This window comes from Tyto alba, unplaced genomic scaffold (genome assembly GCF_018691265.1).
Source record: "Tyto alba isolate M040663 unplaced genomic scaffold, T.alba_DEE_v4.0 Super-Scaffold_1000006, whole genome shotgun sequence".
In the NCBI taxonomy this organism is placed as follows: Eukaryota; Metazoa; Chordata; class Aves; order Strigiformes; family Tytonidae; genus Tyto; species Tyto alba.
In genome coordinates, this window is record NW_024881272.1 from 4,277,305 (window position 1) to 4,294,889 (window position 17,585).

The 17,585-nt window shown below is 44.5% G+C and overlaps 2 protein-coding genes across 2 annotated transcripts; one reads left to right on the forward strand and one right to left on the reverse strand.

The window, feature by feature from the left end:
• Window positions 1-157: 157 nt before the first annotated feature.
• On the forward strand, window positions 158-5,900 carry LOC104357842 (calcyclin binding protein). The gene is made up of 6 exons (XM_042807551.1): window positions 158-272; window positions 714-906; window positions 1,582-1,678; window positions 2,273-2,372; window positions 3,666-3,760; window positions 5,589-5,900. Exons 1-6 carry the CDS (start codon window positions 252-254, stop codon window positions 5,746-5,748), a joined length of 666 nt encoding a protein of 221 aa, XP_042663485.1. The 5' UTR covers window positions 158-251; the 3' UTR covers window positions 5,749-5,900.
• Window positions 5,901-7,107: 1,207 nt separating this feature from the next.
• MRPS14 (mitochondrial ribosomal protein S14) lies at window positions 7,108-10,385 on the reverse strand. The gene is made up of 3 exons (XM_042807560.1): window positions 10,276-10,385; window positions 9,649-9,807; window positions 7,108-7,612 (listed from the first exon to the last, which is right to left on the reverse strand). Exons 1-3 carry the CDS (start codon window positions 10,318-10,320, stop codon window positions 7,430-7,432), a joined length of 387 nt encoding a protein of 128 aa, XP_042663494.1. The 5' UTR covers window positions 10,321-10,385; the 3' UTR covers window positions 7,108-7,429.
• Between the last annotated feature and the right edge of the window lie 7,200 nt (window positions 10,386-17,585).

Genomic DNA, 17,585 nt, shown 5'->3' on the forward strand with positions numbered 1-17,585 from the left:
TCCCTCACTCCCTCAGGGCGGCGGGGACCGCCCGCTAAATGCCGCCGCGCCCCGCGCCCCTCAGCGCCCCGCGGAGGCGGGAAGAGCCGTGGCCCCGCCCCTCGGCATAACGGCAACGGGGGGGGGGGCTTGCGTCACTTCCGCCGTCGGCGTGGGCGGGGCGGGGAGGCCGGAAGGTTCCAGAGGGGCCGCGGGAGCTTGCCGCTGCCTGCGGGAGCGGGGGAGGGGGGCGGGGGGGAGCTGCACGCGCCATGGCCGCAGCGCGCGAGGAGGTGAGACACTACCCCCCTCCCCCCCACACCCCACCCGGGGGGTCCTGACGGGAACCGTGGCGGGGGGGGGGGGGGGGGGGGGCGTCCCGGGGCTCGGGCGTGGGGCTGCCCCTGAGGCCTCCTCCAGGCCCTGCCACGCGCCGGGCTGGTATCGGCGTCTGTTTTGGTTTGTTTGGGTTTTTTAATTTTTTTTTATGTTAATCGGTGAGACCTTAAAGCTTGGCAGTGGATACGGGGGGCAGCAGTGAGAAGGCGAGCGGCCGGGGCGCTGCGTTCGTGCCCTCCGGGGCGTGGAGGGAAGGGAAACGGCTGACCCGGTAAACCTGGAACTGCTGCATCGGGGGAACGGGGAGTTTTGTGTCCGAACTGAGGGAGCTCGGCCGGGAACCTTCAGTAAAAAGAACCGCGGTATTTACCAGTGATATTTTATTTTTGGACCAGTTGCAGAAAGATTTGGAAGAGGTTAAGGAATTGCTGGCGAAGGCCACGAGGAAGCGCCTTCGTGATGTCCTGATGACAGAGAAACACAAGCTAGAGGTAGAAATCAAGAATCAGCCTCCACCGAAGCCAAAAGATGTGGCGGAGGAAGACAAGTCATCGCTGGGAGGGTACACAGTGAAAATAAACAATTACGGTAGGATTCCTTTTCTGAACGCTTCCTAGAGCCTCGGCATCTCTCAGAGAAGGCAGGGTGGCTTTAGTGTGAGCTGCAGTTGCTACTTTGCATTAGAGAGAAGCCTTCCTAAGTGTTTATTTCATACCAGAGACCCCACTTTAAAAGCTACTACGTGCTTACTGTGCTGTCCTGAACTGCAGCGTGTATTAGTTCTGTTTGTGTGACGATACTGGTGGGGGGCATTAATGATCGCCTGGTGTTCCAACTAGTATTTTTCCATTGCCTAGCACTTAGCAGGAATGAAAGAGTGAGCTTTTGCTTCTCTGCTCGCCATGTAGGTGAAAGGAGAGGGAACTGTTTGAGATACTTGCCAGGCGGGGAGCAGGGGAAAAAGTGGGTCAAGGAAACTGCAGCAAAAGCAGACGGCTACCTCTGGCTGCCCCTGCACAGAGTCGCTGCCCTTTCACCTGAACTGATACGTGTTTTGTCTCAGAATTTTCGGGAGGAGGGCAACATGTAAAAACCTCCTTTTGCTCTCAAATTATTCCGGAATATTTCATGTCTTCCCCTTATCCCTCTGAAGACTGTTTCAGTAGGGCAGAGATCTAGGCGACTTTGCAAGGGGAGTTGGAATGGGATGCATGAAGTTTAGGGAGGAGAGCTAGAATTTAATCTTTTTTTCTTCACTTGCAGGTTGGGATCAGTCAGATAAGTTTATTAAGATTTACATCTCTTTAAACGGAGTCCAGAAGCTTCCAGCTGAGAATGTTCAGGTGAATTTCACAGAGAGGTGAGTTCATCTTGTTGCACCGCGCCACAGGGGGACAGTGTGGATGCAGAACACTATTTGAAATGCAGGAATATGTTGTTGAGTTCTTTCTGGATCGGCCCTTGTCCCCCCACACTCCCTTTTTTCTCTTTTTAAATTTGAGTGATACTAACCTTTAGTACCACTTGCCACATACCCTGAAGTATAGTTCTCCTTAGAGGGTGTCAGAGCACTTTCATTTTACAAATGCTTGTTGCACCTCATCACGCTTGACAGGACACATAGTGTTAGCTCTGTTTTTTGATAGTGATGGAACTGAAGCGTACATTAAGTAAATCTACTGTTCCAAGGTTGTAGGAGATCAGTGAAGTAGAAAGAACTCTAAAGATCTTGATTTATTGTGAAGTCTGGACAGATCCTTTTAAGTCCTCGGTATTAAATCCAGCTGGAAATTTGAAAGCCCTGGGGAACAAGTAATTCAAGCCTGTTGACATGCTTTCCAATGAAATATGCCTGCCAAAGGGCTTTCAGACATTGTTTTTGGTGGCAAGGGCACAATAGTTTTACAAGTGATTGGAACATTTGTGCTCTTCTTCCCCCACTTTCTGGTTCCAGGTCGTTTGATCTGCTAGTGAAGAATTTGAATGGGAAGAACTATACCATGACCTTCAACAACCTCCTGAAGCCCATCTCTGTGGAAGGCAGCTCTAGAAAGGTCAGTGCACTTCGGTTGTTAGAGATTTTTAGGTCCCTCACAAAGTACCATGTTCGTTGCCTGACTCTAGTTCAAGAGACTGGATGCTAACCTTTCTTCGGTCCCTCCCTTCTGTAGAGTTTCTTCACTGTGAAGGTGATTCTTACTAATCTGTAATTGTCATAACTGTGAAATTATTCTCTGGAATCCATGGGCTTCTGTTTCAAAAGACCATGTCTGGATACTGTACGCTTTTTTTAATAGCTCTCCCAACAGGATTTCAGAAATAATTAAGCAGAAAATTGTAGTAAGCAATCCATTTGCATCCTTGTGCTTTTAAATACCGCTGAGAAATTCTTTGCAATTTTAAAGTTTGAGAGACTTGTCAGCAGACCAAAATCTCAGGAAGCTTAAATAGGTTTAATATCCAAAGCAAAGTCTAAAACCTGCTCTGCCTTTGTAAGGGTGTGTGGCTCCAGAATTGAACACCAATGACACTTCACTGCTGATGACTGCAGCTGGTGATAGGGCCCTTATTGTGCTACTTTTCGCACCTTTCTGGGCTTAGGGGTGTGTCAGATACCTTGTGTGTGTTCTGTGCGATTGCGTGCCACACTTGGCGACATCAGATGTGAAAAAATGATGGTTCAATCTGAGGTTGTCCTAAAACTAGGACAGTGTAAAATTAAAACTACTGAAATAAATGAAGGTGATGATCTGGTGATTTTTAGCACTGCGTAAAAGTGAGCAGTGGTCACATACTTGCTAAGCTAAGCTAAAGTTCCAGCAGACTCTTGTATGCTGTGGCACGCAGGAGTTCTTTACGAAATTTAGGTCAGGGTTGCAATTAAATAAGCCTTGCTTGTAACTTGCAAACATACTGCAAGATTAAGCAGTGCCCTAAAAACAGTTTCTTATCCTTGGAGAAATAAACTGGGAGAGCCTCTACCAGAACTTGGTATTCACGGAGAAGTCTAGGAAATGCAGCCACCCTTTACTAGACAGTCCTGGGGACTTTTAGGATCCTGAGAATCACTGAATGGTGTTTCTGCAGCACCGTATGTTCTGCTGTATTGGTACGACAGTTCTGCACTAGTGTCATATTAATCACACCATTTAAATGTCTACAAGGTTAATACTTTGTACCCTGAAGCTGAGTACAGTGCTCTAATTTCTATCTGCTACATAAGAATCTATAGCTGAGATAAATGTGTGAGTACAGAAAGAAGTTTAAGCTAACCTTATTCATTGTGGTTGTGACAAGCATCCCTTTACGAAGCATTCTAAATTCATGCCTTGCTGTTCTCTGTGCAGATGAAGACAGACATGGTCCTTGTGATGTGTAGGAAGAAGCGGGAGGAAAAATGGGAATGTCTCACTCAAGTGGAAAAGGAAAGCAAGGAGAAAGAGTAAGTGACTCTTCCACGCTTCATCTCATTTTCCATTTCTTCTTTTCCAAATTGCCTTAGGACTGCCAGGGGAGCAGATTTGTACTGTACTGAGTGTGCAGTCAGGCTGTGAGAATCGCTGTTCTGGGAGACAAGCATTAGGTTGGGATTTTTTTGGTACTAGTAGGACTGGCAGTGGAAGAGATATGCTTTGAGTAGCTGTTTGCCACTCTTGTACCGTTTTATTGCTAATGATGAAGGTTGCATCGTAGGAAATACGATAGATGAGACCTGCAGGGAGAGTGCTGAAGGCAATCAACCAATTAAAGATTTATTTGTATCTTGAAGGCTGCATTCGTTGCAAAAAATGTTGAGTGGGGTTCATTTGTTTTAGTGTATATTATACAGAAGTACATATATATTCCCTGCAGCTCTGTTGGTCAAAATAATTATTTTGTCACCTGTGTGAGAGGTGCCTGCACAAAAATCCCAATGTCCTTTTGGCAAGACACGTCTTTGCTTACCTAGATCATTACACAAAGTCTCAAGCTAATTTGTATCACTTCAGGTGCTTGGGAGCAACCCTACAAGCAGCGTAGACACTGGATATGTAAGGGTAGTAAATTACAGGAGGACACATCTGGGAAAAGAGACTTTATATATATGTGAAATGCACTATATAATAATTTCATATTATTTTACAACACACACACATCCTTACCCAGAATAGAATGTGTATATCCACCTTGAAGCATGGAAACACTCATTTTTGAGAAAGCTATGCCTGCCAACTATTCACTTTGTGTATGTTTGTAGGATGACTTGCTAAAACTGATTAGTCCCAATTAACCATACCTGAACTTAGAGCAAAACTACCTTCCCCTTTCAAATGACGTCACTGGTGATCAAGAGAAGGTGACTTGACTACTAACTGTAGGTTGCTGGAGGGGGACAGCAGTCGTTTAGACAGACCTGTGTCTTGTGTGCAGAGAAGTCCTGCACGCTGCCCAGCCTGTCACGACGAGTACTGCCGCCTTCTTCAGAGTGCTGAGGATTTGCAGCACAGCAAAATGAGTCGCTTCAGCTCGTGCTGGGGTCTGTGGGACTGGTGGTTTGTCCCGTGCTTGAGGAACTTGCTCCCTCTGCTGATCTATTTTGATCTGCATGTTTTTCAGATATCCTGCAGCTGCACTAGGAGCTACCTAGGGGTTTTTAGAAAACAGGATAGAGGCAGTTTTACCAGAGAAGGCATTACGTATTGTCTGGTAACATAGGGTGTGTCAGCCCCAGGTGCTTACCACGTGGATGGCGCTGTCTGTCATCTGGCTTCTTAAATTGAGAAAATTGCTTTGAAATGGAGGGTGTTAAAAAAAGTGAGTCAACTTCTGGAGATAATCTGAAAAATGGGAAGCAGAAAATGCCTTCTGGGTTGTGAATGCAGTCGCTTTGCAGAGTTCAGTGTGGTCGTTTTTCTATTTTTAGTCACTTGTCACATGACAGCAGAGACAGATGTTGGCACTTTCTGTGTCTGTTACGTTCCACTTCTGCTTCCTGAAATTACTTCTGGGTGGTGCTTACACGGTCATGTCTACTGCAGAATGCTTCCCATCATTCTTAGTGGGACAGCTCTACAGTAGACTACTCAGCTTGCACTTACTTTAAGGATATTCTTTTGGGTTCTCCCTACTTGGAAGCTGAGTGAGTGAGGTGTGACTGACTGCCACAGTCTAAAGACTTTGCCAAAGCAGAATCATCTTACCCGGATGTTTCAACCAAGTATTAGCGTTTAATTTTTTTGCCCTGAATTGCTTGGCTATATCTGATCTTTTCATATGTATCTGTCTTGCAGGAAAGCTGCCTATGACACTGCAGACCCCAGTGAAGGGCTTATGAACCTTTTAAAAAAGATGTATGCAGAAGGGGATGATGAAATGAAGCGTACCATCAACAAGGCCTGGGTTGAAAGCAGAGAAAAGCAATCCAAAGGGGACATACCAATGGATATCTGAACGTACTCTAAGGGCCGCCTTAACACTGATCTTCCATGCGAGACATGCTGTGCTGCAAAGATCATTGTTTACACAACCTTCTTCCAAGCAAAAGACAGTCAATTTCCATTTTGGGTTGGAGAGAATATTTAAATAAAATAGCTTATTAAGCATTTCTTTCAGTTAAGTGGTTCACCATTTCCTGAAGAGTGGAGCATAGGTATATCCTTAACCCTCCTTGAAAAAGCATCTCAGATAAGTGGAGAGTGTTGTGAAACAGAGAACAGAATGTAAAAGAAAAGGAATCCTAAACCAGGATGGGTCAAGGCCTCTCTGTTCCAAGTGACAGCTGTACCCATCTGGTTGCTGGGGCTAATGTCATGATCCCTACATGGGGTGTGGTTTTTTGATTAGACGTTGAGCTGTAAAGCATGTCCCAAAGGGAGAAATGCTTAAGTAGAACCACTCTATCTCAAGCACATGATAGCTGAGCAGAAACAACACGGTGTTAATCCTGTGGTATTAAAATTTAATGATTACTCTCAGAAATTAATTACTGGCTGTTTAACCTCTTAGGAATTCTGAAAATGAACTGAGCTCTTTAGTGCCTATGCTAACTGTGATCTTGGGGTGTCTTTGAGGTGGCATCAGTCATGGGAAGACAGTGAGTTTGCCCTGGCTCTAGCAGTGTACAAGGAAAAGAGAGACAAGCTCCACTTTCCCCTATCAATTTTCAAGTGGTTTAAGGTAACGAGTAAATAGTATGTTGAGATACCTTATACTCCAAAATTTGACTCTACTGGGGCTGATGGGTTGCTGTCTGCTGCCTGTGTGCCTTCCATCCGGTGGTAGTAGTTTTACTTGGCCTGTTTCTTGCAGCCCCTCAGCCAGAGGACAGAGCAGCCACTTCCCCTTTATTGCCCTGCTTTGAAGAAGAATACAGGACAAATGTGAGCTTAGCAGCAGGCTTATTATTTTTCCTGCTTCCTTCTCATGTGTCTCCCAAGGACAGATTTGTTTGATGTTACCTTAAGAATTAAGCCATTACTCTCCTATTATGGTCTGGACTAGGACTTAATTGCTACTTTGTTCTTAAAGCATTGGACCAAGCACTGCACTACAAGCAGGAGATAAATACTAGCATGGTGTCATTTCTAATAGGTCCTTTATCCACTTTGTCTGCTTGTTAATTGAGATATGTTACGTTTGCATAGCAAGAGTAACTTACCTTGAGGCCATTTTTATTTTGTTTGTGCTCACCTTTGTTCATGCCAGCATACCACACCACTTTGCCCTGTTGTGTAATTTAATTTATGCTTTTACCCAAATTACCATGGTGAACTTACCATACGGTGGCAAAAAAACTGCTTAAACGAGGCATGTGCTCTATGTCTTTATTTCTAATGTTGCCTGTATCACAAACCTCAGCTTAATTCTGCAACTATCGGGTAGTGACAACTTTTCCTCAAAATAAAACTGCCCCTGAAACAGACCGCTTCAGTGCAGTTACGCTGCTTCTTGTCACCCAATACCCATCGCCATCCAGCAGGAGAATTTAATGAATCAGCATGGCTTCTCAACCTCCACTTATTAGTCTGATATTGATGCTGGACTCCTAATCAGGACAGTCATGCTTTAATTACTCAAACACACAAACAGCCCATTTTGTGTTTTCTGCTTGAATATATATCCATGCAGTGATCTACCACATAGCCCTCTGTATCCCAGACATCTGAGCATGGTCAGCAAAATGGCGGAAAACGATTCTGCTGAGCCTCCAACGCCGCCTCACCCCTCGAGGACGGGATGTCAGGACACACCTATTTCGGATCCTTGTAGGGCAGCTGTCCCGGGGCAAGTCAGCAATCTCTTTATCAGCCACTTCCTAAAACAGATGACCACAGCATCAAGTTTATGGGTGTTCCCCTGGCTTTTGAGGGGGCTTACTGCCAGACCTCAAGATCTAGCTGTAGAGTAGGTACCACCACAAGCTTCTCTCCTGCCTCAGGAATTTGCTTGGCTATTTGATGGGGAACTTGTGCCTGTCTTCCTCACCTGGCCCTTTCTTTCTGGGCATCCTAACAGTGAATGTAAAATGATCTAAAGGGAGGCCCAAAAGTTAACTTTATTACATACACTGAACAACCTCATGCCAGTAATTCTCATTAGTCAAAAATCTGCTTGGCTTTGTCCATGTTGCAGGGTGGGCTAGTTCTTTAAGATAAGCGGAACTTAAATATGTTCCTACCTAACTGCCTTGCCAGGTAATATGCTTTGATCTCATAGTACACTTCAGCAGCATCTACAGGCAGAGGAAGACAAGTGTCTCTGTTCTAATGAGGTCTACATACAATAAGAGAGCCCAACAGTTTTCAGGAAGGATCAGGTAGCAGCAGTTGAAATGTCAGAACAAGAAATGAGCTCAGCAAGGAAATGCAGCCTCGAGGAAGTCACTCGAGGCTAGGTAAGTGTCCCTAACTGCAGCATTCTTAATATGCTGTTCTCTGAAGGACAGAGGGGCTCAAAAGAATCCTGTGTTCAGTCATGGGAGGAAATCACAGTTGGAGGCAAAAGGAAGGTCTGAGGCAGGACTACAAAAACCCCCATCACGTTGCAGGAGTGCTGACAAGCAATAGCGTAAGGCTATCTTCTACAGGGATGTTTGCCTTCAAAGGAAGGCAGCATCAAGACAGCTGCAACATGACTTTCAACTTCAGTAACACCAAGGTCAGTAGGACTTCTTGTCTTCAGAACATATTTCACTTACTGGTTCTCTCCAGTTGTGTGTCCTATCTATGTATACAGCTCTACCTACACACTCTACCTAGTACAGCAAAGCACTTGCAGTAGTTTTTTTCACTTATTTAAATCATAGCATTTTATTTAGAAAATAGCCTATGTTTTGTCAGAGAAAATTTGTAACTTTTAAGAGTTTCAATTTGGAGCCAAAATAGCATTTTGGAGGGAAGGAAAAAGTTACTTTCCTGGCATCTTTTTCTTCATTTTAACTGCTGCTATGACTTAGTGACTTCAAAATGTGACAAAAGCACCTGAGAAATACCAAAGCAAAGGCAGTTGCAATCTTTTTTTTTGTTTGGTTTGTTTTTTGTTCTGTAAGGACATTCAACATGGACTATACTTGCCAAGAGAATGGTAATGCTAATATATAAAAGCAGATTCATACACTTTCTCTCCCAGGATGTTTAAGTGTGAAAGGATCTCACCACAACTAGGCACCGAACAGATCAACCATGTACAGAAATGTTTCTGGTACTTGCAAGTGTTTAATGCTTAGTAACTGAAGGCTGAGAGCAGGGCAGTCAGTATGTGCATTTTTAAGACCTGGATCTAACACCCAGATCTGATGCAGCTTTCCCATGCTTGTAACTCAGGCAAGGAATAAAATTAAGTATTTCTAATTGAACAAATTGGCGGGTTTTGGCTGGATCAGACTTCTAGGTTTTTAAGTAATAAAAAAAAAAAATCTAAATTTCATATATAAAAGTTAACCCTCTCTCATATTATTGGAAATATGGAAAATAGCTTTCTGGATAGTATGTTAGTGACAGCTGTAAGGGAAAAAAATGAGACTTCAGCGTATGCAACTGTTATATGTACTGCTTACATGAGAAGCACTGGTTTAAAAAAAAAAAAAAAAACAACTTGTATTCAAAGGAATACACTGTTGTAAACACCCCCAAAAGGCAGAGGCTGTGAAGACACCTCGGGCGCTAGCAGCAGCTATACAATACGGTGTGATTCTGGGCTCGGGGTCAGGGAAACGCCAGCGACGGTGAGCTGGGAAGCGGCTGCTGTGGCCTGACACAGGTCACGGCAGTGGGAGCCAGTCACGGGCCCGTGGCTGGGGCACGGCCGCCCGGTACCTGCAGCTCCTCAGGAAGGATGGTGTTTGCCCGGTACCTGCAGCTCCTTGGGAAGGATGGTGTTCTTCCGGATGGCGTTGATCCGCAGCCTCTCGTCCGCATACTCGTACGCCAGCTTCCTTCTCTTGACATCCCGCAGCATCCTCCAGTCCACATAGTAGCTCCGCACCTGCCCCGTGCAGCGTGAGGGGATAACCTAATCAAAAAAAAAAAAAACCCAAAGTTTATAATTACCACCTGTTGCGCACACAGTTTGCCCAATTCAATGTATGACTGACGATTCCCTTAAACGCCTCTCTGCCAGACTTTCAAGTTACTTCCATGCTGCGCAGCTCCTGCCCCAGAGCCGTGCCGTGCGACCCAGCTCAGTTCACGGAAGCCCGCGAAGGAGTTTATACTCCCGGGGACGCAAAACAACCCGGAGCCGCTCCCGCGCTGCTCCCGCCGCCGGAGGGCCCCGCGCCCCAAGCCGGGGCCCAGCCGCCTGACGAGCCCCGGGGCCCAAGCCGGGGCCCAGCCGTCTGACGAGCCCCGGGGCCCAAGCCGGGGCCCAGCCGTCTGACGAGCCCCGGGGCCCGCTGCCCGGCGCCTCGCCCGGGCGGGACGCGGGACGCGGGACGCGGCCCTGCGAGGGAAAGAAGGGAGGGATGGTCGGCGGGCTGACCTGCCGAGCTGCCCACAGCGCCCAGCCTAGCGCGGCGGCCGCCATCTTCCCGATGCGCAGCGGCGGCACTGCGCATGCGCCTAAGCGCGGCGGGAAGGCGGGGGGGGTGTGTGTGTGGGGGGGGGGGGTGGGGGGTGTCGTGGTAGGCGCCGTCCTTCCGGTGCGAAATTGTCTTTTTAGTGCCTTTGCGGGTGGGGGGGATGACAAAAAAAAAAGTCAAAAAAAAGAGAACCCAAACCGCTTTAGAGGGCTGTGCTGTATGCCGCGGTGTTGATGTCAAGCCGTCGCTGGCACCGTGCGTCACGAGAGGGGGCCCTGCCATCTCCCGCAGAAACCTCAAGGGTCCGGCTGCGGGTGGACCGAAAGGATCCCGGGTTGGAGAGGAAAATCTGTAAAAATGAGAGGGAAAAGAGTCCCACCAGGAAAATGTGATGCAGAGACGTCAGGCCGGGTTGTGGGGTCCCTGGCCACAAAAGCGCGTTTGCTGTGTACGCCTGTCATTGCTGTGTATTAGGCCATCTACCAGCTGCTCTCCTAAATGGAGTTTCAGTTTTGTTTCTAAAGAGTTTCTTTGTCTGCCGGCTTACCACCTAGGACTATTTCTAAATTTATATCAGTGGGTTTTTTCAACTCATTAATACTGGGTAAGTTACAGCACTTTACAGACAACACTGAATAATCATAACCCCAAACAGGGAAAAATATATGGGAAATTCTGCTTCTGTTGTTCTTAGCTGGCCTGCTGTTTGGTGAGGGAAAATGCGCTACTGACTGTCACTTCACTTAGGCAGTGTTTAAAATTAGTCTTATTGTCCTGATTTCAGGGAGAACATCCATTAAGTTTTTGAAGTTGAATTAATCATTCTGATTAAATTTTCTGTTCGTATCAGCTTGTTAATTACGAGCAAAAAACAGTCATGTGAGAAGCTGTATTCTCTGTCAGTTTGTCATGCTGCTTGTTGTCTGTGTGCCAGGAGTTTTACTTGGATGCTGGAATATTACACCGGTCCTGAAGTATGTTGGTATAATCTGGAAGAAGTGGCCAGTTTGGCAGGCTAATGCAGTCAAATGTTATTATCTGTGCTGCAGTTAGCAGCGACAGCTTCCACAGTAACTTACCTGTTACTGGAAAGCAGTAATTAATTCACTCTCTAAGACTGAATTTTGGAGTTTTAGAAAGCAGGCAGTTCTTTATGACAGCACCAGACACACAGGGGAGAGCTCCTCCTAATGTGTGTGTGTGAGAATGAAATCAACAAGCATTTATACTACCTTAATCATACACATTCATTGCATTTTTATCATATTCATAACTTTTTCAGGAACTCATTTAGCATATGTTAATATCTCTTGCGCATGTCAGTTGGAGTCTTCGGGTGGTCATTGGAGGTCTTCAGATGAAGGCTCGTAGTCTTCTTCACTGTGTTCACCAGTTGACCCTTATTTCTGCACAAACTCAGTCCTGTAGTCACGTACATCTTGTCCTTCAAGTCTGGCCTGGTCTGGTTTGTTGCTAATTTGCAGCTTCTTTATGTTTCCTTGCACCTGCCACTACAAGGCCAAACTGTCTCCAGTAAGATTATTTATGAGTTCCTTATCCTACAGTTATTCCAACTATTCCTCAAAAGATCAGTATTTGTTCTGCAGCACAATTGTTAAATGATTAAAACATCTTAAATTGATCTTAATGATTCTATTACACAAATATATATTTTCTAATAATCTTAGTTTGTAGGGTATCATACTCACCTAGGCTAATGGTGCCATTTTTGGTGCTGATGCAGTGGTTAATTCTCCACAGCCCATTCAGTTTCTGGCTGTCTTGCCAACTCAGGTGTTAACTACCCTGCAGGTTTTTGTCCTGTGGATACGCTGAGCTGAAACCACTATAATACCTATTACACAGAGCATTAAAGTGACATAGAGGGATAGTGATTTTCACTTCTCCTTGCTTTAGATGGGTCTCAGCCACGGGGAGGTGAGATGCTTGTCACTGGCCTCGTTTCCCATCTCTCAGTGCTCCCCTCATGATCTGAGAAGCCGAAAGGCTGCTGTTGATTGGGGTGAGGGCCTGCCTATGGAGGGAACCTACAGCAGCAGAAAGGGCTCAGCCTGCACAGCTTGCGGGCTGCAACCCTTCTGTGAGCATCCTGTTCAAAACTCAGGTTGTTTGTGACGCTGCTTCCTGGTGAGGAGGTGCCTTGATGCATGACTGGCTTGGAAGTAGGTTTCTGGTGTGTGCAGGTAGAGAATTTCAAGTTTTGTTTGTTCCCTGATGTTATTGTCTGTAACTTGCTGGCTTTTTTGGCTTTCAAGCTGATAAAAGCAATCTGTAAACTGTCAGCAGAGAAAATAAAGCATGGAGCTGGATGTGATCAAAGAGGTTTTGGATGTTAGGGCATGCATTCATTTCTACAATATTTCGTTCCAATTCTCCTTGCTCTTTATGTTTGTTAGATGGTCCAGATGAGTGAGGAACCAGTGAGTATTGGAAGGAGAACTATTTCTTCAGCCAGGGCTGAATCCCTCCCCTGCTCTGTAGCAGTCACCTCTGTAATCAGCACTTTCCCAGCTGTGGAGGGTGACTGCGTGTTGCCTTGCAGCACTGTCTTCCCCTTTCTGTAGCAGGGTTGCCCAGGGTAGAGTGGTGTTTACAGCTTCAAAAAATACAAAATAAATGATAAATTGTGGAGCCCCAGTGTGAGTAAGTTGCCCAGGGTAGAGTGGTGCTTACAGCTTCAAAAAATACAAAATAAATGATAAATTGTGGAGCCCCAGTGTGAGTAAGTGGTGTTTGCAGAGTTCAGCATGCTGTATTTGACTTCACCCCCATGTTGCAGCGACTGAGATTGGCAAGGGCTAATGATTCATGTTGATAGCCCTGCAGCTGCTGCTGTGCTCAGCTCCCTCAGCACAGCTTCTGGCTGCAGTAAAGCAAAGCAACTGGTCAGAGTCTGAGACAGTTTATCTGAAAACTGGGCTCAATAATGCACATGGTTAAAAGAATGGTGTGGCTCCCTTAACAATGCCTACAATGCGTAATTTGCTTTTAAGTTCTTGAAGTTTTTTCTTTTTTTTTTTTTTTTTTTTTTTTTTTTAAGTATTGTGCTGGATAAGTGCAGTGTTGTGTTTAACTACTGCTGGTTTTAAAAAGTGTTTTATTTTTACTTTCTGTGTTAGTCCACCTGAATTTCACATCATTAATACTACAAATGTGCTTGTCAATATACGGGTCCCGGTGATAATTCTGGGATGTCTGCTGCCAGATTTACAGGGCTGGAAAGGCTTTCTGGCTTTTGACTAGAAGTGGAGCATAAAACCAGTAGGAAATGGTTCTCTGCTGGTGTGTGAGACTGATAATGAGTAGGGGAATCACTCCCAAAACCAGCATGTGCCTTAGGTGGTTTGTGGGAGGGCAACACCCTGATGTCTCTATTGGTTCCTTTCATCTGGTCCACGAGACTTAAATTCATGGCAGGAGCTGCTGCTGCTTTGCAGCTGGAGTGGGAAGAGGAGAGGATGTGGTGACCTTTCAGCTTGCTGAAATTACCTTTGCAAGTGGTGGCTGCATCAGAAGGGCTCTGAAGTAGAGAACTAAAAGTACTTAAAGGTAAGAGTAAAGTATTTTTATTTCCTCTGAGATTCCTGTTGTTTGTTCTGAAAGAAAAACCCAGCCAATTTTTATCTGACTTCCTATAGCAGGTGCCCTCCAAGGCTTTGAAAGCCTTATACAAACATCAACAACCTTGTATTATGGGCATGTATTATTTCTGCAAAAGTTATAGTAGTATTTAACTGTCACTCCATTTTGAAGGGCTTAAGCTTTCCCAGGTTGTCTCCTCCAACCATATAAAGCCATGTATCTGGTAAAATAAATGGGACTTTTGCCTTTGGCTTTAATGGACCTAGAGTTTAACCTGGAAGGTAATTATTTTATAATGCTTGTTGCTAATAATTTCCATTGTAGGCTCTGATTTCTGTGTGATGACAGTAGTTTTAAAAGCCCTTCCTTTTGTCATAAGATCATTCTGGAATTTGATCACACGTTTTATACTTGCAGCAAACGCTCTCAGTAATCATTCAGTATTTTTTGCATCCAAAAGCACATCCTATGCCTTCCGGTGCACCTTTTCACAGACTTGATGGTGGAAGACAGTAGTTCTTTACCAAATAAAAGGAAATATATAACTATTTCCACAATAAAACTACTTTATTGATTATACTAGTTATAATAAAAATGTCATTCAATGGATAAATAAAATTGATCAAGTATCAGGAGATACAACATTTTTGAGCTATACAGGCAACAGAACAAAGATTTGCTTCAGGAAGCACTGACTGACTTACACTGGAAACTAGTGATTTAACAGGAGCTAGGTCGTTTGTTACAAAATGTGTATTTATAATAACTGGCAAATGTGCAAATACTATTAAGGCTCTCTGCACTTTCTAATGAGCATGTAGGATTTCAGAAGCAATCTCTCATTCACATATAAACATTTAATACAGCTTCCTTATATTGCAGAAGAATTAGCATGAAGGAAAAGGGAAATACAAGGATGAATCTAGAAGCACAGTGTCTACCTGGCTGATAAGAATTCTGTTTTTCTATTAATTATTTCAAATCATCCCAGACTTCTGTAGTGTTAGGTAAGGTTCATTCAGTCTGGAAGGAAAAAAAAGATATTAGCAGAAGAAAAAATCCTGCTAAATTAGTGGTTAAAGATTGCATAATATTGAAAACGGAATGCGGGCTAGCTTATTACAGCAGTTGCATTTAACGATTCCTCTGGAAGCCCCCAGATATATTTTACATACCACCAATGCCAGAGAAAAGAAAATCTGATGCAGAGCTTTCTAAAGCAAATGAGGTTTGGAACGGCAGAATAGTTTTGCTATGGAAAATAAAGACAAATAATCCAATTGGTTAAGCTAAATTACACTTATGGAAAGTCTGGAAAATTAGTAGCTTGTCTCAGCCAAATGCTTCACAGAGAAAAATATGTAAAGCAGAAGGAAAATGGTTTAGGCTTCTTAGCAACTTAGTGGTAGTATCACCATTTTGTGCATAATTTGACCCTCCCTTCATTTTTGTCAGACTGCCAACAAAAATAGTAGCCCCTATGCCCGAGTTCTCCTCTTTGGTGTTACTGACTTGTGTCGTTTTTTATTGCTAAAAGTGTTGCAAGATGTAAGGAGCACAACTTTATTCCCACTTACTCAGAGATGAGAGGGTTTTTCAACTTCCGTGCTGTTACATCTGCTCCTGTATCTAAGAACACAGCTTTGCCATGTGCCTCTGCAGGAGCAGTTTGTTTCTCCCCGCAGGCTGCTGCCACACACTTCCCTGCTCCCACGTAGTCCTCCACGTGCTTTAAACAGCATGGCATTCTACAGATGATATGCATTGGAGGGCAGAGCGCATGATAAATACCCATCACTGGTAATGCTTGTGTCTCTTGAGCCTGCCTGGTGTTGGTCAGAGACGTCAGTTGCTGCTTTTCTCGCGAATTACTCAAGTAGGTGATGGTTGTTTGGCTATCAGCAGCACTTCTGTGATTGTGATAAGGACTTTGACAGGTCTTCTAATATTTGTTATTCCTCTTGTGTTCTTCAAGAAACCTTCCCTGGCTTTAGGATGGTTAAGCATATCAATTTTTCCAACTTGGCAGTTAGGAAATGGCAAACTCTCCTGCCTCTATTACTGTGGTACAACTTGGCGGCATCTGTTCTAGCCCCAGTGTGTAAAACGCTAGGCTTAAAAAAATTGCACAGTGTACTTTTCCTTTGGTACTTAGCTCAGGTCTCAGCCCATGGCTTCTTTCACTGCATCTCCTTTTTTTCTGGCTATTTTTTCTTCAGCTTAAAAGTCTTTTGTTGCTTCTAGTGTTATGTTGTATAACCCTTGCTGCTTGGATATGTACATAGCCTACGCCTGCCCCATTTCTCAATCTTTGATCTTACAATTCTCTCTTCTTTTTCCACAACCCTGGAGCTGTCCTAGACCTGCATTTCCTTCTTCCTATGACTACAAGCCCCTCTTTTTTCCCCTCAATCCCATCTCCACATCACCTGGGTGGCACCCTCTGCCTCTGCATCCATGTCTTTATCAGCTCTTGCCTTGGTTGAAGCAGCTTCCAGTCATGCATCTCCGGTGGCTGACTGGGTGCTAGCAGAAAACAATACTGCAAAGGCCTCTGCCTCAAATCTTCAAGCACTGACCTGTGGGATGGAAAAAGACTTACAGAGTTAGGATCATTGGAGTCTTTCACATTAATACTGTAGGTTCTCTCCAGGTTTGATCATCCCATGTTTTCCTCTGCAAAGGTTGGAAAGATGTGAGCAAGGCTTCTTCCATCCCTATCCCTAGGAGAATCTTCTGTGCCTAGTAGATGTGACTGTTAGGCATTCTTTCCTAAATTAGTCGTTTCCCTAATCTGCTGTTATTGCCAGTTATATGTATGACATGATACTCTCCATGAAGAATCAGTTAAACCCACTCTTTTTAACAGCAGGGGAAAATCTCTTTATTACATGATGAGGAAGCCAAAAAAGCTGTCCTCTTTCATTATGCTTGACAGAAATGCTTATGTTCAGGCTTTTTTCCTCCTGAATGATCTCTAAGCCCAGGAAAATCTGAGATCAATTTGTGGTTCCCATGAAGGCCTAATTAGTAATGACATCATGTTACAACCCAGAATGCTGTTCAGCACTTGCTGCTGAGCAAAGGGATTTTGTGCATGTGTGTCTCTGGTGTGGTGGCATGGTCTGGGGAACTCACCTCCAGGGGCTTTGGAAATATAAACCCACAGAACAAAGTTTTTGAGGTTTCTTGCAATGGACTGTGATGAGAATCTGTAGAGTTTAGACATTACATTTGTTCAGAGTTTTGAAGCAATCTCTTACAACTTTGTTTCAGATGTCTGCATGGCATAAAAAAGAAAGGTATAGTTAGTTTCTGTGGCCCTTTGAAGGAGAGGTGTCTTGGGAAACAGAATAGCAGCTGGGTCGGGGTGGGAAAGCTGCATCTTTGGTCACAAGACAGATATCTGCAAACCCTCAGGAGACAGAGATAGGGAAGAAGCACTGCCTTTGCAGAACAACATACTTTCCCCCCCTCCATTTCTCCTACTGTAAGTTAAATGTAGAGAAGTGCTGAATGAAGGGGGGAAAAGCCCAACCAAACAACTAGCTACTTGGGAATAAGCAGCAGAGATAATTCCCTTATTTTATTTATATCAGATAAAGAATTGTAGACTGAATTTTGAAATCAATGCCCTATGTTGGTTGATGTCAGTAATGCTTCTGCT